We start from the raw sequence: 26,983 nt of genomic DNA, 5'->3' as shown, positions 1-26,983 counted from the left end.
TTCTCATCTTTGTGACCCTGCCCACTCTCTCTCCTCCCTGGACCTGGAGATATCCATGAATCCCACAGCCTACAGTGGAGGGCGCCTTAGAAATGGTACAGGGTACAAAAGGGAAAACTGAAGCCTTAGGGAGGGTAGGTTTGGGCATAAGGCCATGCAATGTTGGGTCCCAACCCAGGATTCCAGAGAAGCCTCTGGGCCTTGCCAAACTGTAGACAATCTTTTCTTCATGTACCAGAGCTGAAAGTCCAAGCAAGGCACCTGCTTTGACCTGTGCAGGGGGCTGGATGGGCCCCCTCTAATCCTATTCTTTCTCCAGCTTAGGAGAGTTCTCAGGTGGCCTCTGGCATGCTTGGACTCTGTCCTCCTGCCAATTCCCTGGCAGGATCTGGTGCCTCAGAAGGGCCTAGGGCAGGGCCCTGTGGGGATCCCTGGAGACGCTGCAAGAGTGCCCGCGGTTGCCAGGCATGCGAAGTGCAGGTTCCAGGCGTCCGGGGCAACGCACAGCGGGTGAGGCGACCCAGTGTCAAACGGATGGGGCGCTGCAGCAGGCCATACAGAAAGGGGTGTGCCGCGAAGGCCGAGTAGGCTACCCAGGTGACAGCCGCCTCAGCCTCTGCGGCCCGCGCCGCAGGCGCCAGGCACGCGCAACCATAAGGCAGCCAGCAGGCTGCAAATTGGCCCACGGCCAACGCCGGGGCTAGGGCCGCCTTGCCCCCAGGCAGGCGAGGCCGGAGGGGTGGCAAGAAGGAGAGGCGGCTGTCCAGAGAGTCAGAGCGCAGCCGGGACATGCGCGCGGGTCTCGGGGGCCTCAGGGCTGCGCGGCGGGCCACAAGAAAGATGCTGCTGTAGGCGCCAAGCAGCAGGAGCGCTGGCAGCGCGAAGGCCAGCAGCGCCCAGAGCGGCCGGAAGGGCCCGAGGCCACCGACCAGGACCGAGCAGCGAGCTGGGGCAGGGGGCGGTGCGGGAGGCGGCCCGAGGAGGGAGAGCGCCCCCAGAAGCCCGGCTACCGCCCACACGGCGGTAAGGACAAGCCCCGGCGGCGGCCACACGCCTGGCCGCAGCGGGTGCACTATGAAGCGGTAGCGTGCTAGGCCGAGCGCGGCCACACCGAGCGTGCAGGCTGGCAGCAGCGCTGCGGAGAGGAAGCGCGCAGCGCGGCAGGGCTCAGGCCCCAGGCGCACGCGGCCCAGCCCGGGCGGTGGTGCGGCCAGCAGGCCGAGCGGCATGATGGAAGCGGCTGCCAGCAGGTCCACGATGCACAGGTGCACCAGGTAGAGCGCGTCTTGTAGTCCTGGAGTGCGCAGCACCACGACCAGCAGCGCAGCGTTGCCCAGCAGTGCCCCCGCCTCCACGAGAACCGCCAGGATCAAACCCACCGAACCTGCGATTTCTGTGGCGTTCAGCCCTGTGGTGTTGGCCATTTGAGCGCTCAGGCTTCACCTGCGTTGGTATGCGGAGAGCAAACTCGAGCCTCCAGCTCCAGGATTCCCATCACCTGTCCCTTCTTTGCTCCTCCGGCCCCTCACTTCATAGGCCGCCCAGGAGGTGGCCTCGACGCCCAGGCTGCCATCCTCTTGGGGGCTTGGCCGGTCTCATGGAGGGGTGCAAGGCTAAATCGGCCGGCTCTCTCCCCCTGCCCCAGCCCAGATCCAGCAACTCAGCTTCTGTCGGAGATGGTACTGGCTGTCACTCTGATGTTGCACTTTGGAGACACAGAGCTGACAAGGGAGGGGCAGGGCCTGGTGCCAGCCCCCTGGGTCCTAGCAGCTGCCAGCTGGAGGCTGGAGGCTCTGCTGTGAAAGCGCCTGAGGGTGCCTGTTGGGGCGGGTATGGGGGAGGCACAGCAGGTGTGTAGATTTGGAGGCAACCAGACTCTGTTCTGCCTTTCCCAGGGATGGGAAGTGGGGGTAATCAGATCAGTTGATCCATATACTGAAAGAAACTGAGGTACCAGTCAGAAAAACGGGAGTAGGAAGACTCTTATGTATGCTCTAGCTCCTGGAAGGGCTAGTTCTCTCAGAAAGCATGTTGGAAAAGTCCCAGGGTATAGTATGTAGTAGGTGCTCAGGTAATAGGATCTTGGTATAGAATAGGTGCTCCATGACGTTGAGTGGAATAAATGAGAGGAGGCCTTGGCAGGCAACTGCTGGTTGTTTTTTGAGTGATATTAAGTAAATCTTGAGCTCTACTTAATTTTTCACAATGATATGGGGATAGAAATCCTGCAATTACCTTTTATATGGGATAGGGCAAATGAGAAAATATATTGATATTGATGGAATCCCAGGATCTTACTGTTTGAGATGGGAGGAAATATGGAGTTGGGGAAGAATGGATGGACTCAGTTACTAAATTGGGATTGAGGGCTGAGGATACAGCTCAGTTGGTAGAGTGCTTGCCTTGCATGCATAAGGCCCGGGGTTCAATCCCCAGCACCACACACACATACACACACACAGAGAGAAAAAAAAAAAACTAAATTGGAATTGGAAAAATAGATATTTTGTAAGTTCTGAGCCATGTTTGCCAAAAGGACTTAAAAGCAATGACACCCCAGTATCAAGGAGCACATTTATTTCCCAGGTCTTCAATTCTAAACACCACTGCCTGCTCCAGAGAGCCAAGTCTCCTTGGAGAAATGGCTAATTCCAGATTTGTACAAGATGAACCTGGAACATCCTGTGATGCTAGAAAGTAAGGAAATGCTCAAAAGATGACAGGGGGACGCAAGGGAACTTCTGACCAAATCTGGACAATTTGAAAATCAAAATAAATAATGATAGTAATGGATTAAAAGCCATTGCATAAAATAAGAATCCATGAATCTGTACTAATAAGGAAAGAAAGAGCCAGACATGGTAATATCACCTGTAATTCCAGTTCTTAGGAGGACCAAGCAGGAGGATCAAAAATTTGAGACCAGCAAGAGTAACTTTAATGAGACCCTTTTCTTTCTTCCTTCTCCCTCTACTTCCCCTTCCCCTCTTCTTCCTCCCTCCTTCCCTCCCTCCTTTTTTCCCTTCCTTTCTTCTTTCTTGAACCCAGGGGTGCTTAACCACTGAGCCACATCCCCAGTCCTTTTTATATTTTTTTTTAAATTAAAAAAAGTTTTTTTGTAGTTGTAAATGGATCAAATGCATTTGTTTATTTTTATTTTAAAAAAATTTTTAGTTGTAGTTGGACAACAAGATCTTTATTTATTTTTATATGGTGCTGAGGATCGAACCCAGTGGCTCACACGTGCGAGGCAGGTGCTCTACCATTGAGCTATAGCCCTAGCCCTTGTTTATTTTTATTTTTATGTGGTGCTGAGGATTGAACCCAGTGCCTCACACTCTGGCAATCGCTCTGCCACTGAGCTATAAGCCCCAGCCCCTTTTTAAAATTTTGAGGCAGGATTTCAATAAATTGGCTGCAGAAGCTGGCTTTGAACTCGAAATCCTCCTCCCTCAGCCTCCTGAGCTGCTGGGCTTATAAGCATGTGCCTCCACACCCAGTTTAGTGAGACACTTTTTAAGATAAAACATTTTTAAAAGGGATGGGAGCCTGGGCATGCCTGTAATCCCAGAAGCTAGGGAGGCTGAGGCAGGAGGAGTGCAGTTCAAAGTCAGCTTCAGCAATTTAGCAAGGCACTAAGCAATTTAGCAAGACCCTGTCTCTAAATAAATTATAAAAAAGGGCTGGGGAAGTGGCTCAGTGGTCAAGTGGTTAAGTGCCCCTGGATTCAATCCCTGGTACAAAAAAAAAGGGGTGGGGTGGGGGGTAGGGAAGTAGCTCTATGGTAGAATGTCAGTAGACTGAATTCCTAGTACTGCCAAAAGAAATTTAAAATGAAAAAGGAAAAATGGAAAGGAGAAAATAAGTATAAAATAAACAATGGAGCTCAGTAACTTCTATTTGTAACCATCTTAGTAAAAATTGAGTCAGGTGATTGAGTTCAAGTAAATATTATTGATGGATGCTGAAGTTTGTGGGTGATAGTTGAGGAGGAATGGGTATTTATAGCTCACATTTCCCCAAAGATGACTGGCTAATTACAAAGGGCATAAGTGGCAGTGTTACAGTGGAGAAACTTGGTGGATATGCCTCAATGAAGTGATTAAATTTAATTAATGTCTCCAAGAAAAGGACATGTCCCTCCTGATATAATTCTCAGAAGGCACATCATTTTATGTAGTTTCCTGCCCATGAAATACCTGAATCTACTAAGGACAAAACTCCAGAGAAACTCAAATGAAGATATATTATATGAAACATCTTGTCTACACTCTTTGAGACTGTCAATAATGTCAGTTATGAAAGAAAAATAGGACTGAGGAAAAACTTTGGATTAATGGACACTAAAAGAGACACAAGAAGGCACTGGTGCATACCTGTAATCCCAGTGACTTGGGAGGCTGAGACAGGAGGATCCCAAGTTCAAAGCCAGCCTCAGCAACGGTGAGGTGCTAAGCAACTCAGACCCTGCCTCTAAGTAAAATTCAAAATAGGGGTTGAGTACCCCTGTGTTTAATCCCCGGTACCAAAAATAAAAAATAAAAATAGTAACAAAATAAAGAGACATAAGAGTTGAATACAGGCATGACTCTAGACTGGGTTCTGACCTGCTCTCCAGCACCAGTATCACCTAGGGGTAGGGTCACCTGGAGTGATAACTGCTATTGCTTTCATGATTACAGAGCTATTCCCCTCCAACAGATGCATAACTTGTTTGTAATATCCAGAGATGAGACACACTAGGACATCTGATGCTAAGACATGAAGAATGCTTGATTCACCTGGCAATGTCTAGGGTAAAAGTCGGAATCACAAGGTGGGTCCCTGAATGATAAACAATTTAGTTAGTGGTGAGGGTCCTTTTTGGAGACTCAATGATTAGAGGAGACAGAGTGTTTCAGTGTGGCCCTTGGGTGGGTTGGGATAAGTGTATGACCCATGTTAGCCCATGTGAGTGCCCACTCCTTGGAGTAGAACTAGAGCTGCCATGTGCTGGTTCACCACAGAGAAAAAGGAGGCCCAGGCCTGGAAAATTGTGGCACAAACAAGCAGAGTCCAGAGGTTCATGTTTAATAAACTTGCCTGTGAACATCAGAATTTTAGCATATTGTGAGGAACACACCTATCAGATGTATAGACTAGGCCAGTGTGGATAGCCCTGGTGTGTGTGGAATCTGGCCCACTCTCAGCCTGTGTCCCTCTAGCCACATAGCCTTCAATGGGCTGCTGCATTTGGGTCCCAGTAATGAATCCATCCCTACCCCTGCCTTGCCCATCACATTAGGAGGAAAAACTTGGGTCACAGCCATACTAAGGCTAACAGGGATTAGAGGAAAGGGGGTTCACTTTCTGGGACACAGGAGGGCCTGACAAGAAAGGGTGATTGAAGTAGTGGGCAATCTCACTAGTCCAAAGGAAATGAAATCAGTATGAACAGATGTCTGCATGCTTATGTTTATTGCAGTATTATTCACAATAGTCAAGATAAGGAACCAACCCAAGTTGTCCATCAGTGGATGAATGAGCAAATAAAATGTGATATATATATAACAGGATACTATTCTGCCTTAAAAAAAAAGAGAAGGAAACCCTGTCATTTGCTACAACATGGATGAATTTGGAGGATGTGAAGCTAAGTGAGATAAGTCAGGCACAGAAAGATAAATGCCATGTGATCTAACTTACATATGGAATCTAAAAAAATTGAACTCATAGAAGTCAAAAGCTGGAGGGAAGTGAGGTTGGAAAGATGTGAGTCAAAGGATACAAAATTCACCTAGGAGGAATCAGTTCAAGAGATTGACTATAAAATCTATTATATAGGTACTGACAACGTATAGTCATTTTTTGCTTAATGATGAGGATATGTACTCAGAAACACATCATTAGGCGATTTTGTGATTGTGTGATTATTATGAGTGTGCTTATATAAACTAAGATGGCTACAATGTCACTAGGCAATATAATCTTATGGGGCCATTACAGTATATGCAATTCACTGTTGACCAGAACATTATTATAGGGAACATGACTGTACTGTATTTTTTTTTAAAGAGAGAGAGAGAATTTTTTTAATATTTAGTTTTTAGTTTTTGGTGGACACAACATCTTTATTTTATTTTTATGTGGTGCTGAGGAACCCTGCGCTCTGTGCATGCCAGGCGAGTGTGCTACCGCTTGAGCCAGCCCCTGTACTGTATTTTTTTTTTTTTTGCGGGGGAAGGGTGCAGGTCTCATTATGTTGCCCAGGCTGGCCTTGCACCCCTGGCTTCAAGCCATCCTCCTGCTTTAGCCTCCTGAGTAGCTGGAACTACAGGCCAGTGGGCCAGGCATGAATTATATTCTTGGGGGCTGTCGAGAAGGGGTGATATGGAGGTACCAGAGATGGGAGGAAGATTTAAGATCATGGTCCAGCCCCTAGCAGGACCTGATAGACAGGGCAGGCAGCTCAGAGGTGAACTTCCAGCAGATAGCGTAGACGACACTGGCTCTCCTGGTAGATAAGGTACTCGCTCTGGCTAAAGTGGGAGCTGCTGAACTCTGGGCATTGCAGGGGCGGGCCCTGGGGCACTGCCACTTGCTGGCCATCCAGCTCCAGCTCAGTGTCCTGGGTTGGATCTGCGAGGCACAGAAGGGCTCATGGGTAACCCAGGGGTCACTGGCCCCTGGCCTTACCAGTTTGTCCTGTCCCCTACACTCCCCACTTTTGATACAGGGAAAACTCTGCTCATTCCCCTTGTACCCACCTCCAAGCCACTGTACAGGCTGGACTTTCTGCCTGGAATATCCTCCCCCATTTCTCTCTGGGAAACTCCTACTCCTACCTACTTCAATGCTCACTTTTTAAAGCCCTCTCAGATGCCCAGGAAGATCTGTTGACAGTTGTTGGATAACTAAGTTAAGGACTCCAGTGAAGGAGGCTTCTTCTTTTTGTCCCTCTCCATAGTTCCCTCCTCCCTAAGTTCACTCCCTCCCTGAGTGCCCCATCTCAGCCCCTCCCCTATCCTCAGGCCTCTCTATTTTCCCAGGTGTGTGTGTGGGGGCTCACCAGGCTCTGTGTGGCCTCGGGCGATGACACTGTCGAAGCCAGTGGGTGGACACGTCAAGCTGGGATCATCGATGGTGATGTGGTACTCTTTACCCAGGGCCACCTCGCCCAGGAACATATAGCCCACTTGTTTGGACCCACAGCGCATAGGAGTAACTACAGGACATAGGGAGGCTCAGTGGGGAACAGCCCCGACTGACTCCTGGTTAGGGTACTTTTTGCTGATATGACAATGTTATCTTTGCTGGCTTTTTTTGTCCCTGCTCTTCCCTACCTCACCTGCTCCTCACTCCTTGCCCCCTATTGCCAGTTTCTGTCTTCACCAAGTCAGTAAAGTCTTCCCAGTGACCAAACCCACGGAGGCATCTTTCTCTTCCTGGTCTGCTCTGCTGATATTGCTGCTGGAATCTTTCAGACCCCACGCTGGGACCCCTCATGCTAGCTCTCCTGAGGCCCCCAGCCACTCTTTCTTAGGCTTCTCTGCCCTTCCAGTGGAACTCTCGGTGTTCAGCCTCATCTGTCCTGGGACGAATCCTTGCATCTCTTTCTCTTGGATGGGTGAGTGGTAGTGGCTTCCAATGACGCAGTCAGCCTGGTCAGAGGAGCCTAGCTGGGGAGGTCACTTCAGTGAGGACACCCCTGGACCCAAACTCAGAAGTCACTGGAGATACCTCTGACTCTCCCCAACATGCTGCTGCTCATCCCACCACCCACATATCCCTCTTCATGGATTCTCTCCCCTCCATCACCATAGCCCTTGGCAGGGTGCCCACCACATCTGGCCTGAGTGACAGCCCAGACTTCCTGCAGTCTCCAGCCTCTGCCACCTCCCCAGTGGCAGCCACTGAAATCCTGCTATGTACATGTTCAACTTTTTCTCATTGCTCTCTGGAGAAGGCCCCCTTGATGGTCCTGCATCCCCAGCCCTTGGCTCCAACAGGCATTGCTTTGAGTTTCAGCATCAGAACGTGCCTGGAAATCTTGGCCTGCTGCAGCCTCATCCCCTTGCCTTGAAAGTTCCTCTTTCACCCCTTGCAGGTCTGGTTGGTGCACTCATCCTATCTATCTCACCTCCACCAAGTGTCTCCTCTGAGGCTCTCCAACCTCAGGATGCCCCACTGAGCACTATGGTTAGTAACCCTTTAAAGGTTCCTCTCTCAGGTCCACCACGAAGTTTCCAGTGGATAAAGACCACCTTCACACCCACACAGGGCTTGACTCACCATAGCAAACTGACTTGCTGTTCTCTGAGGCGAAGTAGATGCCCTTGCCAACACGGCCACCAGAATGTGGCATGATGCGGAGCCCACTGGTGAGGACAGCAGCCACCATGGCCACATTGGTGCCATGCCACAGCAGCCTTCGATTACCCAGCTTGGAGTGGGCCTGGAATCTATCTCCCTGGGTGGGGGGAGGGGTGGGAAATAGGAGAGGCCTGCCATGCAAGGACCCAGAAGGTGCCTCTTCTGTTGTTTAGATGGGGTGACCAAGGCCTAGTCCCCTCTGGTCACTCACACTTAGGCTGGCAGAAACTGGTCAGAGTTGCTTAGCCAGCTCACCAAGGGGCAGATAAGCCAAGGTTATCTCTCTAAGGGACAGGGTGGCGACGGGGGAAGGGCTGGGAGACTCTCTTACCTCTTTTTCTCGGTTCACTTTCCAAACATTTTGCAGAACAGGGCATCTGTGTTTGTTGCCAGTCTGTTTTAAGTAGTTTTGTATCACCTGTGGGAGAGCAGAAGCTGGGTGCCAAGGGTGGGAGACTCGAGGACCCACCCCTCTGATCCCTCGAGTCCCAGAGTTCTCCTTGGGTCTTAAGAACACAGGGAGAGGAGGCTGAAGGCCAGGTCTCCTCTGGGCACCTTGAGGGTAGCTGGGCAGAGGAAGAGGGACGGTGTTCTGTGGGGCCCAACCTACCTTGTAATCAGGAGCCTCGGAGTCCAGCAGCTGAAGATGACACTTGAGGAGCTGGTAGTCCTGGTCCAGAGGATGTGGTACCTCTTCCACTTTCTCCTCCTCCCTAGGAGCTGCCTGCAGGGTCTGGGCCAGCTCGATGTCTGCCAGCACCTAAGATGATAGGCACTGGCAGCTTGTCTGCCCACTGGACCTCCAGCCTCCCCCTCCTCTTCCACATGTCTGTTCCCAAAGCCACCGGACCTGTTGTCCACCTGTCCATCCCTACCCCCCATCTGTCTGGCCTTCCCTTCCCCTGTCCCTCAGCCTGCCCACTGTAGTCCATCCCACTGGACTTTCTCGACTCTTTGACTCCCACATCTCTTTCCCAGTCTGTCTGTTGGTGTCTCTCTCCTGCCTGTCCACCTGCTAACCCTCACCAGCAGCATGTCCTTCTTCGCCTGAAGAAGCTCAAGGGAGTTGATGGGCGGGGGCCGCATGCGACCGAAGTTGTGTGGGAAAACAGTGTAGAAGTGGGAGGACAGTTCCTCCAGGGTTTGGCTACTATCCGTAGGGGCTTTCAAGGCCACCTCCAGTGCCTCCAAGGCCTCAAAACCCCGTGCAATCTGCTGTTTGCTCAATTTTCCTAGGGGCATCTTCTTCATATCTGGGGGAATGGGAGAATGGGGGGACTCAGCCTGGCAGCCCTGCCATCCCAGGGTTCTGCTACCCTGCATGACCCCTCATCCTCACCCAGGTTCATGAGGGTCATGGCATTCTTGAACATCTCCTTGCTGAAGATGTTGGTGATGAGCTTCTGGGTTGCAGGGTCCAGGGAGCAGGGTTTCACTTGCTTAGTCACAATCCTCAGTGGGCCTCCATCCACCTGAGGACAGAGGGCCCCGTTAGTCAGGAGCAGCTGCCCTTGGAGCAGGGCATGGCATTAGACAGAGACTGGCCAGACACAGAGGCCAGAGAGGGAGGTTGGTGCCTGAGGTTGCATAGTTGGAAAGTGACAAAGCCCCACAGCTGGTCCAACCAGTCTCCTTCCTCTACCCAGAGCCCACCCACCCATCTCAGCCTCTTTACCTTCGCCTCCGGAGTCTCGTCCTCTCCCTGTACTTCGATAAGCGTGTACTTGCCAGGGTGGGCCACAAAGTGGTCTCGCTCTGCCCAGTTGTTCTTAGTCTTCTCCCGAAATTTCTTCTCAAAGTCCTTTTTGGCATCTTCTAGGCAGGTGAAGTATTTGATCTTTGACTGGCCCACCTCTCCCTGCAAGTGACAACCTTCAGGGGTTTGTCCACCATAAATGTTTGCTCTCCTCTATGTTAAGCCAGGCCTTGTGCTAAATACCCCTGGAGCCTTGGAGGTGAAGGGAGACAGTCAACAGCTGTGGCCTTCTGGGGACCCTGGGGAGCATGTGTTGATCAGGAAGAGATGGGGACGAAGGGACACTTACCACCCGGCCCCAGCGGTTCCAGCAGAAAAACTTGCCACCCTCTTCCAGTAGCTGGATGATGTAGAACTTATTGTTGTTTTTTCCAATGTTGGTCTGGTTCAGGGTGCAGTCATAGTCTTCATGCACCTGAGCAGAGGCAAGTGGAGGGGGGTGCTGTCTGGGGCTGGATGGGGTGCCTGGTTGAACACCAAGAGGGGTCTGATGAGAACAGGAGTCTGATTGCTTTGGGGCATCAGAGGCAGCCTTGTCCTGGAGCTGGAGGAACCATGTCTCTGCATTCAGGGATGCTCTTTGAAAACACATGGCTAAGCCCTGGCATGGGGGTGGGGAGTTCTGGAAGGACATAGCTCTGCCCCAGGTAGCAGAGTTCAAGGGGGACATGGCTCTGCTCTGAGGGCTGATTTGAGGGGATATGGGTGAGTCCTTGGAACATGGAAGGAGTCAGAGCCCTTTCTTGAGTGTGGTGGGGGAAGCCTCCTGGAGGTCTGATGGGCAGACATTGACCTCTCTTGACCTAATGGGATACAGCCCTGACCTCTGTGGTCTTGGGAAAATGTAGCTTTGCTCTGAAACTTACTTGGGCCTTGAGTTACCTGGCCAGAGCTCAGCTCCCAAGGAGGAGGGGTGTAATTGTATTTAGAAGGGAGCAGGCTCCAGTTGACTAGGGATGTAGCTCACCTGGGTCCCGGCATTGCTGCTGAGTGTACAAGTGGGGTCCACGCGGATTACACGCTTCTCTTTGGGTGCAGCCCTGAGGGCCTCAGCCACGGAGCAGAAGTTGTCTTCCTCTCCTGTCCCTTGGGGTCCCTTCTTCTTCACAGCCTTTTGTTTTGGAGCCATGGTTGTCTTGGAGCACAGGAGGTCTTTAGGCTTCCATGGTCTCTGTCCGCTACCCAACCTCACAGCACAGACTGGCCCACCATGACCTCCCCACTACCTATATTTCTAGTCTGGACCCAAACCAGCTCTCTGGGCCTCACACATGCCCCTTCCTTCAGTTATAAGAACAAGGTCAGGACTTGTCTAGTTTGCTTGCTCTGGCCAAGGAACAGGTTGGTTTCCTACTCTCTCTAGTTCTTCAGTAAGTCCTGAGGTTGTACAGAGAGTGAAAGGAGAATCTCCCCCTCCCACTTGTGGGCTCCACCCTGTTCAGAACACTCCTTCCTGTCAGCAGGCTAGACTTGGCATGGTTGCTGGGCTGAGTCACTGAGCTATGGGGGAGGGTGGGCAGCGGCAGCTGGAGGATGGACAGCACTCCTTGGATCAAACCTCTCTCTAGAGCTTGGGCCCCATTGATGCAGAAGCCTTTTCTTAACATACTTAAAGAGTTCTGGGCTGGGCACAGAGGCACACACCTGTAGTTCCAGCAGCTCTGGAGAGGCTGAGACAGGAGGATCATAAGTTCAAAGCCAGCCTCGGCAAAGAGCAAGGCACTAAGCAACTCAGTGAGACCCTGTCTCTAAATAAAATACAAAATAGGACTGAGGATGTGGCTCAGTGGTTGAGTGTCCCTGGGTTCAATCCCCAGTACCAAAAAAAAAAAAAAAAAAAAAAAAAAAAGAGTTCTGGGGTGCCACCCAAAGTCTAGATCAGTGGCTCTGAATTACCAAGGATCAGGGGCCAGTTCTACCCACCCTGTCCTGCCCTACCCTGCAGAGGATACTCACCGAAGACAAACAGGAACCTGGGAGAAGTGGCTGCCACCAAGCCTGGTATTAGGAACACTTTGTGAACTTCCCTCGGCAGTCTCAGCAACCCTCTGTGGACCTTAGGTTTGACTTATGGAGGGACTTCCCAGCAATCACCAGGAAGGGGGGAAGTAGGGTGGTGTACGATTCCAGGGCCACCAGTGGTATGAGTCAGAGGCTGGGCAGGCTGAAGTCGGTGGCCTGTCCCACGGATGAAGGGGACACTGATATGGACCCATCCAAGGCCCAAGAGACTGGCACGCTCTTAACGCTGCTCGTCCAGCCTGGGGCATGCAGCACATATCGACCAGTTTGCCCAGTGTCTTGGTCCGGGGTATGGGCAATGCCTTCCACCGCCTGGATAGCCCCCTGTTTTCTAGAGCCAAGCTAGTTCACTCTTGCCTCCACACTCGAAGGGGAGGAGTCACGCAGAAACCCGCATCTCTGGCGCCCCCCAGCGACCACGGGGCGCAAGCGCAGAGGAGGCCTTCTTGGCCCAACCCCTCCTATAAATCAGGCAGCAGCAGAGCGCAAGCGCCACAGCCGCTGGCCGGAAGCGCCGGGAGAGTTGCTTCCTGCGGTAGCCCAACGCCTGAGCCTATGGAGTCTCTGGGAGGCGTAGCCACGAGCCTCTGTCCTATGGACATTTGGGGGCGTGACAGAACCCTCGGGTGGACCCAATGAAGTTGCGGGAGGCGGGACTCGACGGGCGGCAGAAACCTGTCATGGCGCGGGGACTTGCCGTGCAGCCGGGGGTTTAGTTGCCACGTGAACTTTCCAGCAGCGTCTGCAACTCTTTGAAGCATGTCGGCCACCGCGACAGCTCGTAAGCCTGGAAAGCAGGCCTCCCGGGCCGGGGCCGCTGCAGAGCCCAGCAAGCGGCGACGAAAGGTGATCATGGGGTTTCCGTGGGTCGTGGTCAGTGTTACTTCTGAGACACGGATCATGCATTCGAAGGACCCGAACCAGGCTCCTTCCCCAGCCCTTAACCTAAGACCCCAGCTGGAGCCAGCTTCGTCCCTTTCTCTGTTAGACAAATCCCGGAAAGCCTTGCGCTTGACCCAGGCCAGGAGCTGCAGCCTTTCGCAGTCCTGGGACTCTTGAGGGCCCACAGGGGCTCTTGGTCAGTGCAGGGTGGCGGGAGACCTCTGGCCAAAGAAATGGTCCTATCTTCTAGGCCAACTCTGCGGGGGACAGGAAGAAGCTCAAGGATGGCGGCAAGATGAATGAGGAGATCTCTAGCGACTCTGAGGCTGAGAGGTAAGCTGTTCTTAGTGGAAAGGGAAACAGACTTATCCTGAATGGAAGACTAAGTGAATCCGGGCAGAGCTGGGCCGAGGACCCACGACTTCAGGCCATGGCTTTTAGATCGTGGCTTTTCCCTCTGTAATTTTGGCCCTGAGACGTCTCACCTCTACTGCGGTACCTCTGTGCAGAGACCCCAATGGGATACTATTGAGAACTCCTGGGCTCAAGACAGGCCGCTAAGCACAGGGCTGGACTGACAGGCAAAGGGAGAAGAATTCAAGGCAAACTTGTTAGTTCGCTGTTTTCTCACAGCGTTATCATTTCTGGTCTTTATTCTTTTGATTTAAGATGGGTTTCACTATGTTGCTCAGGGAGGCTTCAACCTACTGGGCTCAAGTGATCCTCCTGCCTCGGTATCCTGGATAGCTGGGACTATTGGCACGTTGTGCTCTCCCACAAGTCTTTTTGACATGCTAGGCAGTGGCTTCAATGAGAGCAGGCAGGTGAAGAGAATGTGTTCTAGTGAGACATACATACATCTTCCAGTGGTGTGTAAATAGGGCCTGAGAGATGAGGAGGAGTTTTATGGAGACATAGGGAGGGCATTCAGGGATCAGAAAAAAGTCGGGGAGGGTAAGTGTGCCAGAATGGGAGGGGAAAAAATGGAAAGGCAGGTGGTGGGTGCATCCAGAATGTGGAGGGCTTTGAATGCTTCCCTCATTTCTCTGGGTGATGGGGTGGTAGCAGGGTCTCAAAGAGCAGGCAAGGCATTTTTTCCTACTAGGTGGAGGCTTTCATTTCAGGGAATCCTAGTGCCTTCCTATGAGTTTGATACAGAAATTCTGCTTCTAAAATTGAGTATGTGTTGCATTAAGTTGCCCACAGAAAGACTTAATATGTTTTCTTAGTCCTAAGGTTAGTTTTAGTGTACATGTGTGTACAAGTGCAAGTGTGTATGTATACATCAGGCCCTGTGCTAAGCACTTGTAGGTACTTAAAATGTTTTATTATGAAATACATCATCTACAAAGAGTGAATGGACTATATGGCTGGGGAGGTAGCTCGGTGGCAAAGCACTTACCTAGCATGCACAAAGTCCTGGGTTTGAGTACCAGCACTGCAAAACAAAAACAAAAGCATATTTGTATATGAAAAGTAAAGATAAAATGGTGAACCTCTGCTCACGTTCCACTTAGGTTAAGAACTAGAACTATTATTCCTCATTCCAGTTAATCATTTCTTTGGTTTCTTTCTTTCTTTTTTTGGCAGTACTGGGGATTGAGCCCAGGGCCTCACACATGATGGACAGATACTCTTTCACTGAGCTACATCCCTACACCTTTCTTAATTTTATTTAAGGCAGGGTCTTACTAAGTTGCCCAGGTTGACTTTGAACTTGCCATCCTCCTACATTAGCTTTCTGAGTAGCTGGGACTACAGGAGTGGCCATCATGTGTAGCTTAAGAATCTTTTAAAAGGCCTGGCACAGTGGTGCATGCCTGTAATCCCAGTGACTTTGTAGGCTGAGGCAGGTGGATTGCAAGTTTGAAGCCAGCCTCAGCAACTTAGTGAGGTCCTGAAAAACTTAGCAAGACCCTGTCTCAAAAAAAAAAAAAAAAAAAAGTTGGGGATGTAGCTCAGTGGTAGGGCACCCCAGGATTCAATTCCCAGTACCAAAAGAAAAAATAATCTTCAAAAATTTTTTTCTCATTCAGCTATAATTTATATACTGTGACATTCAACTTTTTTAGTTTATAGTTCTGTAAATTCTGACAAGCACAGAGTTGTATAGCTACTATCACTATGAAGAAATAGAAGGTCTCCTCAACCCCATCAAACTCCTGCTGCTACCACCCCCCGGCCCTGACAACCACTGTCTCTAAGTTGCCCTTTCCAGAATGCCTTATGAATGGAATCACATAGTGCATATGCCCTTGCTTTCCTTTAGAGTTCTATCTCCTGTGTATTAATTCTTAAACAACAATTGATTGTTAAATAGAAGCTCAATTCTGGATATGTAAGGAAGGGGCCTGGTCTGGCCTTGGCTTTCCTGAGGGTGAGGTCACGAGTGAGTCCTAGGAAACACAATTTGAGTACCTGACAGAGACTCGGTATCTGCAGGTATATGATTACAAGGGATGGGTTCCTCTGGATTTTCTGTTTTGGAGTTCCTGTGACCTAACTTCATCTCCCAGGAGCAGGTCAAAGCAGGACCCATCTTTGAAAGAAATGAATGCCTTCAGTTCAGTTGGTTCAGGGTCTGGAGCTTAGGAGGGACAGCAGGAACTTGATCAGCACAAGGCCAAGCCAGATCCAGTTAGTATTCACCAGAGGTTGTGCTCATGGTGCAGGATGGTGTCATGGCAGTGAGTCTAGAGTAATGACAATTCCTGTGTGTCTGCTTGGGTCCTTGTGTCAGATTGGACTGGTTTCTCCCCATGTTTGGGGTGATTGTCACCTTGGGAATCTGCCTTTTCTATTCTCTGTGTTGATCTGTTGTTTCTTGTACACCATGTCATCATCCTTCTTAGATTACCCTCTTGTTTGGGAAGTGCATTCTTTACCCTTCCTAAAAAAAGGAGAAAGATTCTATGTCATATTGTTCATCTGACAATGTTTTTGAACCTAGATAGCCTTGTACATGCCAGACAAGAGTCCTATACAACTTAGCTACACTTCCAGCCCTTTTAATTTTTTCCTTTGAGTCAAGATATGACTAAATTGTCAAGGCTGGATTTGCAACTTGCCCCCCCCCCCCTTTTTAAGTACTGGGGATTGAACCCAGGGATACTTAACTACATCCCCTACATCCCCAGCCCTTTTTATTTTCTATTTTGAGATAGGGTCTCATTAAGTTGCTTAGGACCTTGCTAAGTTGCTGAGGCTGTCCTTGACCTTGCAATCCTCCTGCCTCAGCCTCCCAAATTGCTGGGATTATAGGTATGTGCTACTGCACCTGGCTCCTGGCGATATCCTGATTTGTCAATTGGTGCCTTAACTGGACAGGGGATCCCAGGGGTTGGCTCACCCTTCCTCCCTTCCTCCCTCCCTTCCTTCCTTCCTTCCTTCCTTCCTTCCTTCCTTCCTTCCTTCCTTCTTTCCTTTTGAACCCAAGGCTATGCACATGCTAAGTAAATGCTTTATCATTGAGCTAGACCACAACCCTTTTTAAAATTTTTGAGACAGGGTCTTGCTAAGTTATCCAGGCTGTGTCTTTGCTCAGCCTCCCAAGTTGGGATTATAGATGTGTACCACTGTGCCCAGTCAGGGACTGACATTTTCATTCTGAGCTTTGTGTATAAGTCTCCTTTGTCTTGTTCTCAACATTGCTGTTGAAATGTCTGAAGCCATTTTTGATTTCTTGACCCTTTTTCTTAGAAGCCTATAGAACCTTCTCTTTCCCTAGAGTTGAGAGATTTGAGTGATCTCTTTGGATTTTGGGTAATTTTACCTTTGCAGGGCCCTATGTATTTTAGTTTGGTAAGTCATATTCTTCAGTTTTTAGCATGTGTAGTTGCTGGTCCTGAGGGCTTCTAGGGATGTGGAAGGTTGAATGGCAGGAGGGCATTAAGAAGGCACAGTCGTAATGACCAGAAGAGTGATGTGAGCTCTTCAGACCCAGCCTCCTCTGCCCACAGCCCAGCTCAAGGGAAGATTGAGGAGGAAGAAGAGGAGGAGCTGGAGGAAACTGTGCAAGAGAAGAAGCTGCGCTTGGCCAAACTCTACCTTGAGCAGCTCAGGCAGCAAGGTGAGCCATGGGCAGGCCAGCCAAAGGCCAGGGACTCTGCTGAAGCCTTCCTCCTGTCCCTGCTATAGCCTCAGCTACCTGACATGCGACTGACACAGTTGCTCAGTGGCTGCCAAGGCTTGCCAGTGTTGGCTGCCTTGTGAGCGTGGCTGAGAGCTCCAGTGGTCCTCCAGGGGCAGGCTAGACCTGCAGGGGGCTTTAGACTGATCTGATAAGTTAGGAGGAGATTGTCCAAACTTGCATCCACTCTGTGGAGGTGGACCGAACTTCCCACTGGACATAGACCAAGCATTTAGGGCCCAACCCTGGAGTGGAGCTGTGGAGGTGGAAATGGAAAGGGAAAAGAAGGACCTTAGCCCTAGTTTATGTGAATCGATCTGTCCTGCACAGAGGAGGAGAAGGCTGAGGCTCGTGAATTTGAGGAGGACCAGGTGGCAGGGCGCCTGAAAGAGGATGTGGTGAGTGTGGAGGGAAGGTGAGTTCTGGGGGAGGTTGGTCCTGCTCCCAGGACCTCAGTCCTCTCTTTTTTTCCATACAGCTTGAGCAGAGAGGCCAGTTGCAGAAGTCAGTTGCAAAGGAGGTAAGAGGGCAGGGCACTTTGCTATGAGGTTAGAGGGAATCACTTGTTCTACCTAGATTAGCAGGCAGATGGTCCATTGGGGCTCAGGTTGTGGGGTTCTTTGTTCTGAGACACAGTGTATACCTGGGCAGATATGGTTTGGTAAGGTTCTCATCCTTGGCAGCCATTGGTCTTATTTTCCTTTTGGCCAATGTGGGTGGGAAAGGATGGTGTTGGGGGTGGGTCTCATAATGCCCCTGACTGCAGTGACCCAGCATCTTGCCTGCCCAGATCCAGGCCCCAGCCCCGGACGACATTCGAGTTTTACGGGGCCACCAGCTGTCCATCACGTGTTTGGTCATCACTCCTGATGACTTGGCCATATTCTCCGCCGCCAAAGACTGCACAATCATTAAGTGTGAGTGAGATCCTGGGTAGGATGTAGCCCCTGGGGATAGCCTGGAGAGCAGATTTGGGGAGAGGGAGCCATCCTGGCAAACTGAGCTCAGATGGGGGAAGTCTTCAGGTTTTCTATCAAAGAGGAGCTTTCTGGGTAATAGCAGTTGCTTTTGCTCAGCAGTTGGGCTTATGAGCTCTGTGGAACTGGAGACCATTAAGCAAAGAAAGGACAGTGACTTAACAGGAATGAAGCTGCAGGTGGGTGGTTGAACTGGAAGATGTTTGAGGTTCTGCATAAACTAGGATTGAGTCTCTAGACCTTCTGGGTTCCCAGCTATCAACAGCTGAGCACAGTCCTCATCCACCCACAGTAATCACAGGAAGAACTCAATACCTTCAGTCCCAAAATACTTAAAATTTTATTTTAGTTTTTTGCAATTCTGGGGATCAAACCCAGGGTCTTGTGCATGGTATGCAAGCTCTTCCACTGATCTATGCCACCAGTCCCCAGAGCACTTTTGCATCCCTTCTCTTTTGGGGGCTTCATGGTGTCATTTGGGACTACTACCCCCAGTTAACTGGAAACTGATGTGACTTGTCCAGAGGTTCACAGTAGCTGAACTAGGTACTTTGACTCGAGTTCCCTTTTTCCTTGCTACCCCTTGAGGGGGTTGTCAGTCTGTCCTGTCCCCCATCTCAATATCCTCTGTCCTCTTCTGGTGATAGGGAGTGTGGAGAGTGGACAGAAACTGCATGTGATCCCACGTGTCAAGAAGGATACTGAGGGCCAGCCTCCTGGCCATTGCACCCACATACTCTGCATGGCCATCTCTTCTGACGGCAAGTATCTTGTAAGACTGGGTTGACCCTGGGGCAGGTAGGAGTCTGGGTATGTAGTGCATGCCTGTAGCCATGGTTCTCATCCCTGCAGGCCTCGGGCGACCGCAGTAAGCTCATTCTCATTTGGGAGGCTGAGAGCTGCCAGCACCTATATACCTTCACAGGACACCGGGATGCTGTGTCGGTGAGGAGCTGGGCCTTCCTGGATGTTTAGCAGGCACCTGTGGAGTAGGCCTGGCACTGAGCTAGGGTCTGCTGTCCTTAGGGAACCTGTACTCTGGGGTAGTTGAGTGGTGTGAAAAGGACAAAAATGGGCTGATGGCATTGCTAAGGGAGACCAAGTTCAGCTTGCACAGGGTCAGATCAGAGAAGCCTTAAGAACTCTGTATCTGCTTAAGGGTACACAGGCATGCTCCTGGCTTATACAAAGCCTCATGGAGGGACCTCACAGAGTGTTCTTGGAAAAGCTGGCTCCCTGTGTTATGTGACTTGCTTTCAGGAAGTCCTCCCTAAGCTCCACCTCTGACTTCTGCTATAGTCCAGGTCTCCTTTTACCTTCTCTCCATGGATCCTTAGGGGCTGGCATTCCGCAAAGGCACCCACCAGCTTTATAGCACATCCCATGACCGTTCTGTGAAGGTGTGGAATGTGGCAGAGAACTCCTATGTGGAGACACTGTGAGTATCCTCAGGCAGAGGGTGCATGGATACAGGTGTGTGGGTTCATTTGTGACCCCATCCCACTCTATCCTGCCCTCAAGCTTTGGGCACCAGGATGCTGTGGCTGCACTGGATGCTCTGAGCCGGGAGTGCTGTGTGACAGCTGGTGGCCGGGATGGGACTGTGCGCGTATGGAAGATCCCTGAGGAGTCTCAGCTTGTCTTCTATGGCCATCAGTAAGGCAGCCATCATGCCAGATGGGAGGGCTCCATGAATGGGGTGTGGATCTGGGCCATGCCTCTAACAGCCCCTTTCTCTAGGGGTTCCATTGACTGTATCCATCTCATCAATGAGGGGCACATGGTGTCAGGTGCAGATGATGGGTAAGAGCTGCCTTTTTTTAAGTGCATTAGTTATACATAATGGTGAGGTTTACTTTGGCATATTTATAAATGCATATAATATAATTTTTTCCATTTAAGTCCCCCTTCCTTTTTTCCTTCTTCTCCCTAGTCCCCTGCTGCCTTTTTTGGGGGGAGGGTGCCGGGGGAGGTGTTATCAGGGATTGAATTTGGCACTCGACTACAATGAGCCACATCCCCAGCCCTATTTTGTGTTTTTTTTTAGAGACAGGGTCTCACTGAGTTGTTTAGTGCCTCGCCATTGCTGAGGCTGGCTTTAAACTCACAATCCTCCTGCCTCAGCCTCCTGAGCTGCTGAGATTATATTGCATGCGCCACCGTACCTGATCCCGCTGCTGCCTTTTTGATGCTTCTGATTACTGTCTGTGACTGGGCCCTGAACTTGCCTGGTAGACTACCCTTTATAGAGGAGGTGTAATCGTTTTCATAGGTGCTGGTGACTTGTTTACACCTCACAGCTGTTGGGTGTGCACTTGATTCCTACCTGCTCTGTGCCTTTTTCTCCTGCCCCACCCCTCATTGCATGCCCCGTTTACAGCTCTGTGGCCTTATGGAGCCTCTCTAAGAAGCGGCCACTTGTCCTACATCGTGAAGCTCATGGACTGCAGGGGATGCCAGGCCTGGAGCAGCCCTTCTGGGTGTCATCAGTGGCAGCCTTACTTAACACGGACCTGGTGGCCACAGGTGGGGACCCTGTGAGGTGGAGAGTGGGGTGGGTCCAGGGAGGCTGCTACAGGGTTTGCTCACTGTCTGTTTATTCCTCAGGCTCCCACAACAACTGTGTGAAGCTTTGGCAATGCGGGGAGGGCTTCCAGCATCTTGACCCTCTCTTTGACATCCCCCTGGTAAGTGGGACTTGACTGTTTAGCCTGTCTTTGCCACACTCCCTGGGCCCCTGGAGTCCCTGGTCCTTGGAATGTGCTCATTGACTTCTTCCTGATAGAAGCAACCCTTATTAGGGCTATGCCAGTTCCTAGCACAGTCTGATAGGAACCCTCTCTTCTTTTCTCCTCTGCCCCTTTCCTTCCTCCACTGCTCTCCCTGTCCCAGGACATGTTCTGGGTGTCAGGTACAAGGGCAAAAGCACAAAGGCCTCGTGCTGTGATTGGTTCTGCATGACTGGAGCATGTGGAATTGACCATCTGTGCTGAGCGACCTGAGGGAGAACCACAGGATCTGTCAGTGATGTGCTGAGTGTAGGCCTCGGACAGTGAAGGTGATCCTGGTGTTGCTGATGCCCCACAACCAGGAGCCAGGTCCCAGGCCCTGCTCTTGATGGAATTAGTGTACACTATCTTCTTAATCCTCCCCAACCCCCTGCCAAACTGGTGCTCTACCTCCCTGTTTCACAGATATGGAGGCCGAGGCCCTGAGGGGTAAAGGGCTGACCAAGCAGGGATTTCATTCTCAAGCCTGTGACTGTGATGCTAGGTGTTGTTAGCTCTAATGTTTTAACCATGTTCCTTTTTCTCCTCAGGTGGGTTTTATCAACAGTCTCAAGTTTTCCAGTTCTGGGGACTTCCTGGTAGCTGGAGTAGGACAGGAACACAGGTACATGATGACCCCAAAGGGTTGAGACTGAGGGGTAAGATGTTGCTGGCTGGGCAGCCTGGTGGGGATGGGAGTAAAGACTGGGTGGGGGCTGAGTGGTCTCAGCTGTTCTCTGGTTCTCTAGGCTTGGCCGATGGTGGCGGATCAAAGAGGCACAGAACTCAGTCTGCATCATCCCACTCCGAAGGGTTGCCGGACCCCCAGCCTCCAGCTCCTGATGCTCTCATCTTCCTTATTTAAGTTCTTACCAGGTCCTGCCCCAGTTTTTGTATTAAATGCCTCCCTTTATGTACTTTGTGTCTTGCAGCTTCTGAGAGGATGAAGCTGACAGGGACTGTGAATTGGCAGAGGCCTGGGGAGGGGCAGAACTCCCATGGGCTCTCAACTCTGTCCTTCTGTTGACCTGAGACCCTTTATTATTTTCCAAAGAACTCTGGAAGGGGCTTTCAGCTGACTTCTGGCTTCTGGTCCCTGGGTATCCTGTATGACCTCATCAAGCTCACTCCCCACTCTGCTCTGGGCTGGAGCGAGAGGAAGCTGCTTATCCTTCAAATGTAATTGACCACCTGATTATGTATAAGGAATGGTGCTGGGGCCTGAAAACTGAAGTGGAGACCACTGGGCTTGCCAGTCAGGCTGACCTACCAGGTCAGGAAGCTGAGTTAGGGGTCTTTTGTGGGGGTTGGACCCTGGACTGAAGCCTATTGCCTGAGAACAAGGTCAGAGGTAGAGAGAGCACTGTCCTATCTCCAAATGGCAGAGCCAGGTCACATCACCCATCACAGCAAGAACCCAGCTGGATAAATGTATCAAAGTGATGTTCACTTTCTCTAATTATAACATTAGGTAATTTACTGGGCGAAACTGACAAGGAGTTGGAAAGGTGTAGGAATGTAAGGATGGCACCTCCTTTTAGCAGGAAAATGAGAAGGGGGTGTTGAGGAAATCTTTAGCTCTTTGGGCCTAACAGCTTCCCCTCTCAAGGGGTGATGTGGTCCCCTCAGGAAAGGAAGCCACAGCTCCTCCCAGCTCCCATGCTCAGGAGGCTTCCCACCTCACTGATGTGCCTTGCATTTGTCCTGGGGCCAGGGGGGGTGATGTTTACTGAGCCCTTGAAAATCCTGTTTTGGATCAGAAGATATCGGTGGAATTCCTTTTTTATATATCCTGCCTCAGTTGAGCTCAGCAGTGGCAAATATATCCTGTAAATGACTTGGGAAGCAACATGGAAAAGCTCCTGAGCACGTGAACCCTTTCCTATTAGTATACTCCCAGGGAGGAATCACAGTTTGAGATGGAACAGCCCTGTGAAGATAATTTCTCCTGTGGCTTCTATTCTGCTCTGCCTTGCTCTGCTGGGGCTTCCTTGCTGCAGTTGGATTCTTGAGCAGCAGCTGCCATCACCGAACCTTGTGCCTTCAGTCTTTTCCCAGGCCCTTTTTTTCCACTTGCTTTGACCAAGATCCAGCTATTCCATGAGGATGTGCCTTCCACCCAGCTCTCAGAGGTAGAGGGGATATTCAAAATGTCTCCTGCATCATGTAGTTATTGCTAGGAGACAAGTCATCAAAACTTAGGGTCTTAGCACAGTTATTGCCCATGTGTCTATAGGTCACCTGAGTGCTTCCCTCTGGTCTGAACTGTAGCTCTGGGCTGGAGGCTGTACTGACCTTGTTTGATCTGTATTTGGAGGCTGTCTGGCAGTGGGCCTGTCTAAGCTATAGGCTAGGAAAATTGAACACTGAAAGGTGTTTGGTCATTCACCTGCAGGCTAGCCCAGGTTTGTTCACATGTCTGGAGAAGATTCCAGGACAGTGAGCAGAAACATGGAAGTCATGTAGAGGCCCAAGTGGATGGTGGTATGGCAGATGAGCAAATGTTACTAAGCTACTCTCCTTTCTGCCCAAGAATGGGCCTAGGAGTCATGTCTGAACCTAATCCCTAGTCCTTGTACTAGAACTGGTCACAAGCCTTGACTCTAAAGAAAGAAGCAGTATCCAGAAGGTGAAAGCAGTGGAGCTGACCACCTTTCTAGGATGGTCCTGGGCCTGTGTTCTGGGCTTTATCTTTTTGCAGCCCAGGGGTGTATCCTCTGGTGGCAGTGACAAGGGTTGAGGCCACTTCATGGAGCTGGTGTTAATACCTGTCCTGGACACCTGTGGTTTTATCTACCAGGTTTCTTATTTTCATTTTCTTCTAGAGATGGGACCCCAGTTTCTCTTGGAAAACTGTCCCTTTGCCCATGTAGCCTGTCTGTCCATACATCATTCAACAAAACTTGAATTCCAATGATACTCAGCTCCTATTCTGGGCCCTGTGGCTACAGGAATGAACCAGAGAAGGTTCCTACATTTAAGAAGCTCACCTCCAGGAGATCACTAAAAAAATGAAACAAGCAAACACATAACATTCAGATGACCAGTGATATGAAGAGTGAAACAAAGTAAAATGACTGGGGCCTCACAGGGGTAGATGCTCTAAGATCTCTGGAGAAGGGATGTCAAGTGAGACCTGAATAATGGTGGATGGGAAGAAAGGGCATCCTCATGCTTAGCCTGACCAAAGGCTCCAAGATAAAAGCAGCAGAGGGGTACCAGTGTGGTGGATGAGATGATGGAAAGATGGGAGAGTGACCTGGGGAGGGCAGGCCAGTTCAGGTGGGAACCTGGGGTCCTGGGAGTCTTGGGATTTTATTCACATATAATGGGACCATGAAAAGATTGAGAGTAAAGTGACTGGATCTGGTTCACATTAAAAAGATAAGGGCTGGGGTTGTGACTCGGCGGTAGAGCGCCTGCCTAGCATGTGCGAGGCCCTGGGTTCGATTCTCAACCACATAAAAATAAATAAAATAAAGGTATGTCCAACTACAACTAAAAAAAAGATATTAAAAAACCCCACAAGGGGCTGGGGATGTGGCTCAAGCGGTAGCGCGCTCGCCTCGCATGCGTGCGGCCCGGGTTCGATCCTCAGCACCACATACCAACAAAGATGTTGTGTCCGCCGAGAACTAAATAAAATAAATATTTAAAAAAAAAAACCCCACAAAACAACAACAAAAAAACTTAATTAAAAAAAAAAATAAAACAGTGGGGCCTTGTGCAGTGGTGCATGCCTGTAATCCCAGTGGCAAGGGAAATTGAGGCAGGAGGATTCAAAAGCCATCCTCAGCAAAAGCAAGAGGCTAAGCAACTCAGTGAGACCCTGTCTCTAAATAAAATACAAAATAGGGCTGGGGATGTGGCTCAATGGTTGAGTGTCCCTGAGTTCAATCTCTAGTACCAAAAAAAAAAAAAAAAAGTGGGCTGAGGATATAGCGCATTTGCCTTTCATGCACAAGCCCCTGGGTTCAATCCCCAGCACCACACACACACACACACACACACACAATCCTTTGGCTGCTGTATGGAGAATTGATTAAGGGTGAGGCTTTGGGGTGGAAGAGAGGCAAGCTAAAGTAGTACTGTAGCAGGTAAGAGATGATGGTGTCTTCAGGGCATAATAGCAGGTGGAGACACAAAGCCACATTTGAGATGGGTGTTTGGAGGTTGAGTTGACACGTCTTTTTTTTTTTTTTAATATCTATTTTTAGTTGCAGGTGGGCGCATAGCTTTATTTTATCTTTATGTGGTGCTGAGGATCCGACTCAGTGCTTCACATACACTAGGCGAGCACTCTTCCTCTGAGCCACAATCCCAGCCCCAGAGTTGACACATCTTACTGATGGATTGAGTGTGGAATGTGAGAAACAGTGGTGACATATGGTTTGAGTGGAGGACTCCTCCTGTTTGCAGGATCCAGGGGACACAGGGAAATTGAGTGTACTATGAACTCATTGCTATATATTTGTATTATTGCCTGCATGAAGCCATGGGGTTTTGGGCTATATGCACTACCCCTAGTCAGGGGTTTGGGTGGTACTCTTACCTGGCCAATTGGATTATCAAATTTCTGTGGCCATGATGATTTTGGGGGGTGGGCACATAAATTTTGTTAATCCAGTTGGATTCAAATTTGGGATTCTTATTTGAAGCTTTGGAAGAAGTTCTGTGAGGCTATCAAGTGGGGACTGCCAATAGTCATTTTATCATCATGGATGAGTGTTGGGGAAATTAGAGAAAGGCAGGGGCGTTAGAGGGAAAGAGGCGAGAAATTTACTGAAAAAAGGAAAAGGAGCATTAGGGAGAGTGAGGAGCCAGGAGAGCATTGTTAGAACTGCATTCAGTCATGCCTCTGCTGGCCAGCGCTCCTTCTAAGCCACTTGGAGTTTCTTCTCACATTATTCTCCAACAGTATCCTAACAAATATGTGCACACAGTTAAAAGACTAGGTTAGGACACAGGAAAGAAGGAATGTAGAGGGACACACTTGAGGCATTCCTAGGACCTCAGTGAGCAGGCTAATGAAAGAGGTACCAGAAGTCATCATTCATTGGTCATTCATAAAAGCTATAGCTCTGAGTCCCAGTGACAGTACTAACATGGCACTGAGCCAGGCTTTTCACACATGGGGCAAATTGGGTTCCCTTCCTGCCCTAGGTCTTAATCACCCATAGATGGGGCAATACCAAGAAGCAGTGAGGTAGATGCTCTTGAAGGCATCCACTCCACTCAGTCCTAGGGATGCTGGGACCTACCTGGGTCATGCAGTGGTCATGCAGGTAGGATCTTCCTCAAAGATATGTTTCCCAGGCCTTCCTACCACTCAAGAGAGAAGGCAGTGACAGCTGGGATAGAAAGGGGTTGGTTGCTGGCTCTTCTCCAAGTGCTTGTTCCACTCTCTCACCTCTCCCTCCCCTGCTAATGCACCACATGTCTCTCAGGCTTTCCCCCTTCTTTCTTGCACCTCTAACTTTTCAGTGCTTGCTCATTTGGTTGCTGTCCAGATCTCGGTGCTGAATCCACCTTCCTGATGCAGAGAGTTTCCTCAATCACAGGCCAGTCACTTCCTGATCACCTCTACCCCTACTGGGGGCACTGGGCACAAGGAAGAACAATGACAGAATCTTCCTTAAGAATGAAGTGAAGCATCTCAGGACCTGAGGACTTCAGCCCTCTCTTAGAGAAGCAGTCTGGTCCTGGTGTACTTTACAAGATCCCATTCATTCGTTCATGAATACTTACTTAGTACTTGCAATGTGCCAGCACTGTTCAGCCCCTAGAGACACAAATGAGGAAAATGCTCAGACTTTGCCAAGTAAGAGCTGGACAGGAAAAGACAAAAGCTAACAAGGTGATGGCATAAGATCAGATGGTGACTGCTGCCCCCTACCCACATGGTCAGTTGTACTTAAGGTCGCTCATGTGAATTTCCAGGGACACCAAATAAAACACAGACACACACTTTACCTTTAAACAAGCTTCAGGATGGCTCCTCTGCTCTCAGCCTCAAGCTCCCCAAATGGGAGAGCGAGGGAAAGTCATGAGGCTGGCGAGAGAGAGTGAGCACATTTGGAAGTGGGCTTTTATTGGG

At 50.2% G+C, this 26,983-nt stretch overlaps 3 protein-coding genes across 5 annotated transcripts; 1 reads left to right on the top strand and 2 right to left on the bottom strand.

The window, feature by feature from the left end:
- Positions 1 to 332: 332 nt before the first annotated feature.
- Positions 333 to 1,573, bottom strand: Gpr62 (G protein-coupled receptor 62). Its single transcript, XM_026384062.2, has one exon. It carries the CDS (start codon positions 1,422 to 1,424, stop codon positions 333 to 335), a length of 1,092 nt encoding a protein of 363 aa, XP_026239847.1. The 5' UTR covers positions 1,425 to 1,573.
- A 987-nt stretch (positions 1,574 to 2,560) lies between these two features.
- Parp3 (poly(ADP-ribose) polymerase family member 3) lies at positions 2,561 to 12,473 on the bottom strand. Of its 3 annotated transcripts, XM_026384003.2 has the most exons (11): positions 12,065 to 12,472; positions 11,076 to 11,243; positions 10,398 to 10,523; positions 10,028 to 10,210; positions 9,692 to 9,824; positions 9,379 to 9,605; positions 8,963 to 9,112; positions 8,684 to 8,770; positions 8,272 to 8,449; positions 7,049 to 7,204; positions 2,561 to 6,618 (listed from the first exon to the last, which is right to left on the bottom strand). In XM_026384003.2, the coding sequence occupies exons 2-11, from the start codon at positions 11,235 to 11,237 to the stop codon at positions 6,449 to 6,451; spliced, it is 1,572 nt and encodes a 523-aa protein (XP_026239788.2). In that variant the 5' UTR covers positions 11,238 to 11,243; positions 12,065 to 12,472; the 3' UTR covers positions 2,561 to 6,448. The 3 variants fall into 3 exon arrangements, with proteins under 3 accessions (XP_026239788.2, XP_026239790.2, XP_026239789.2); XM_026384005.2 differs by lacking the exon at positions 7,049 to 7,204; XM_026384004.2 differs by lacking the exons at positions 2,561 to 6,618; positions 7,049 to 7,204 and adding an exon at positions 7,224 to 7,654 and having other exon boundaries at positions 12,065 to 12,473.
- Positions 12,474 to 12,787: 314 nt separating this feature from the next.
- Rrp9 (ribosomal RNA processing 9, U3 small nucleolar RNA binding protein) lies at positions 12,788 to 21,803 on the top strand. Its single transcript, XM_026383854.2, has 15 exons — positions 12,788 to 12,976; positions 13,263 to 13,345; positions 16,972 to 17,081; positions 17,472 to 17,539; positions 17,620 to 17,661; positions 17,932 to 18,058; positions 18,766 to 18,890; positions 18,971 to 19,063; positions 19,456 to 19,556; positions 19,640 to 19,774; positions 19,859 to 19,921; positions 20,499 to 20,644; positions 20,726 to 20,805; positions 21,438 to 21,511; positions 21,636 to 21,803. The coding sequence occupies exons 1-15, from the start codon at positions 12,890 to 12,892 to the stop codon at positions 21,727 to 21,729; spliced, it is 1,428 nt and encodes a 475-aa protein (XP_026239639.2). The 5' UTR covers positions 12,788 to 12,889; the 3' UTR covers positions 21,730 to 21,803.
- Positions 21,804 to 26,983: the final 5,180 nt, after the last annotated feature.

Source organism: Urocitellus parryii, chromosome 2 (genome assembly GCF_045843805.1).
Source record: "Urocitellus parryii isolate mUroPar1 chromosome 2, mUroPar1.hap1, whole genome shotgun sequence".
Classification (NCBI taxonomy): Eukaryota; Metazoa; Chordata; class Mammalia; order Rodentia; family Sciuridae; genus Urocitellus; species Urocitellus parryii.
Note: the sequence above shows the minus strand (reverse complement) of the source record. Positions and strands in the feature narration are given on the sequence as shown.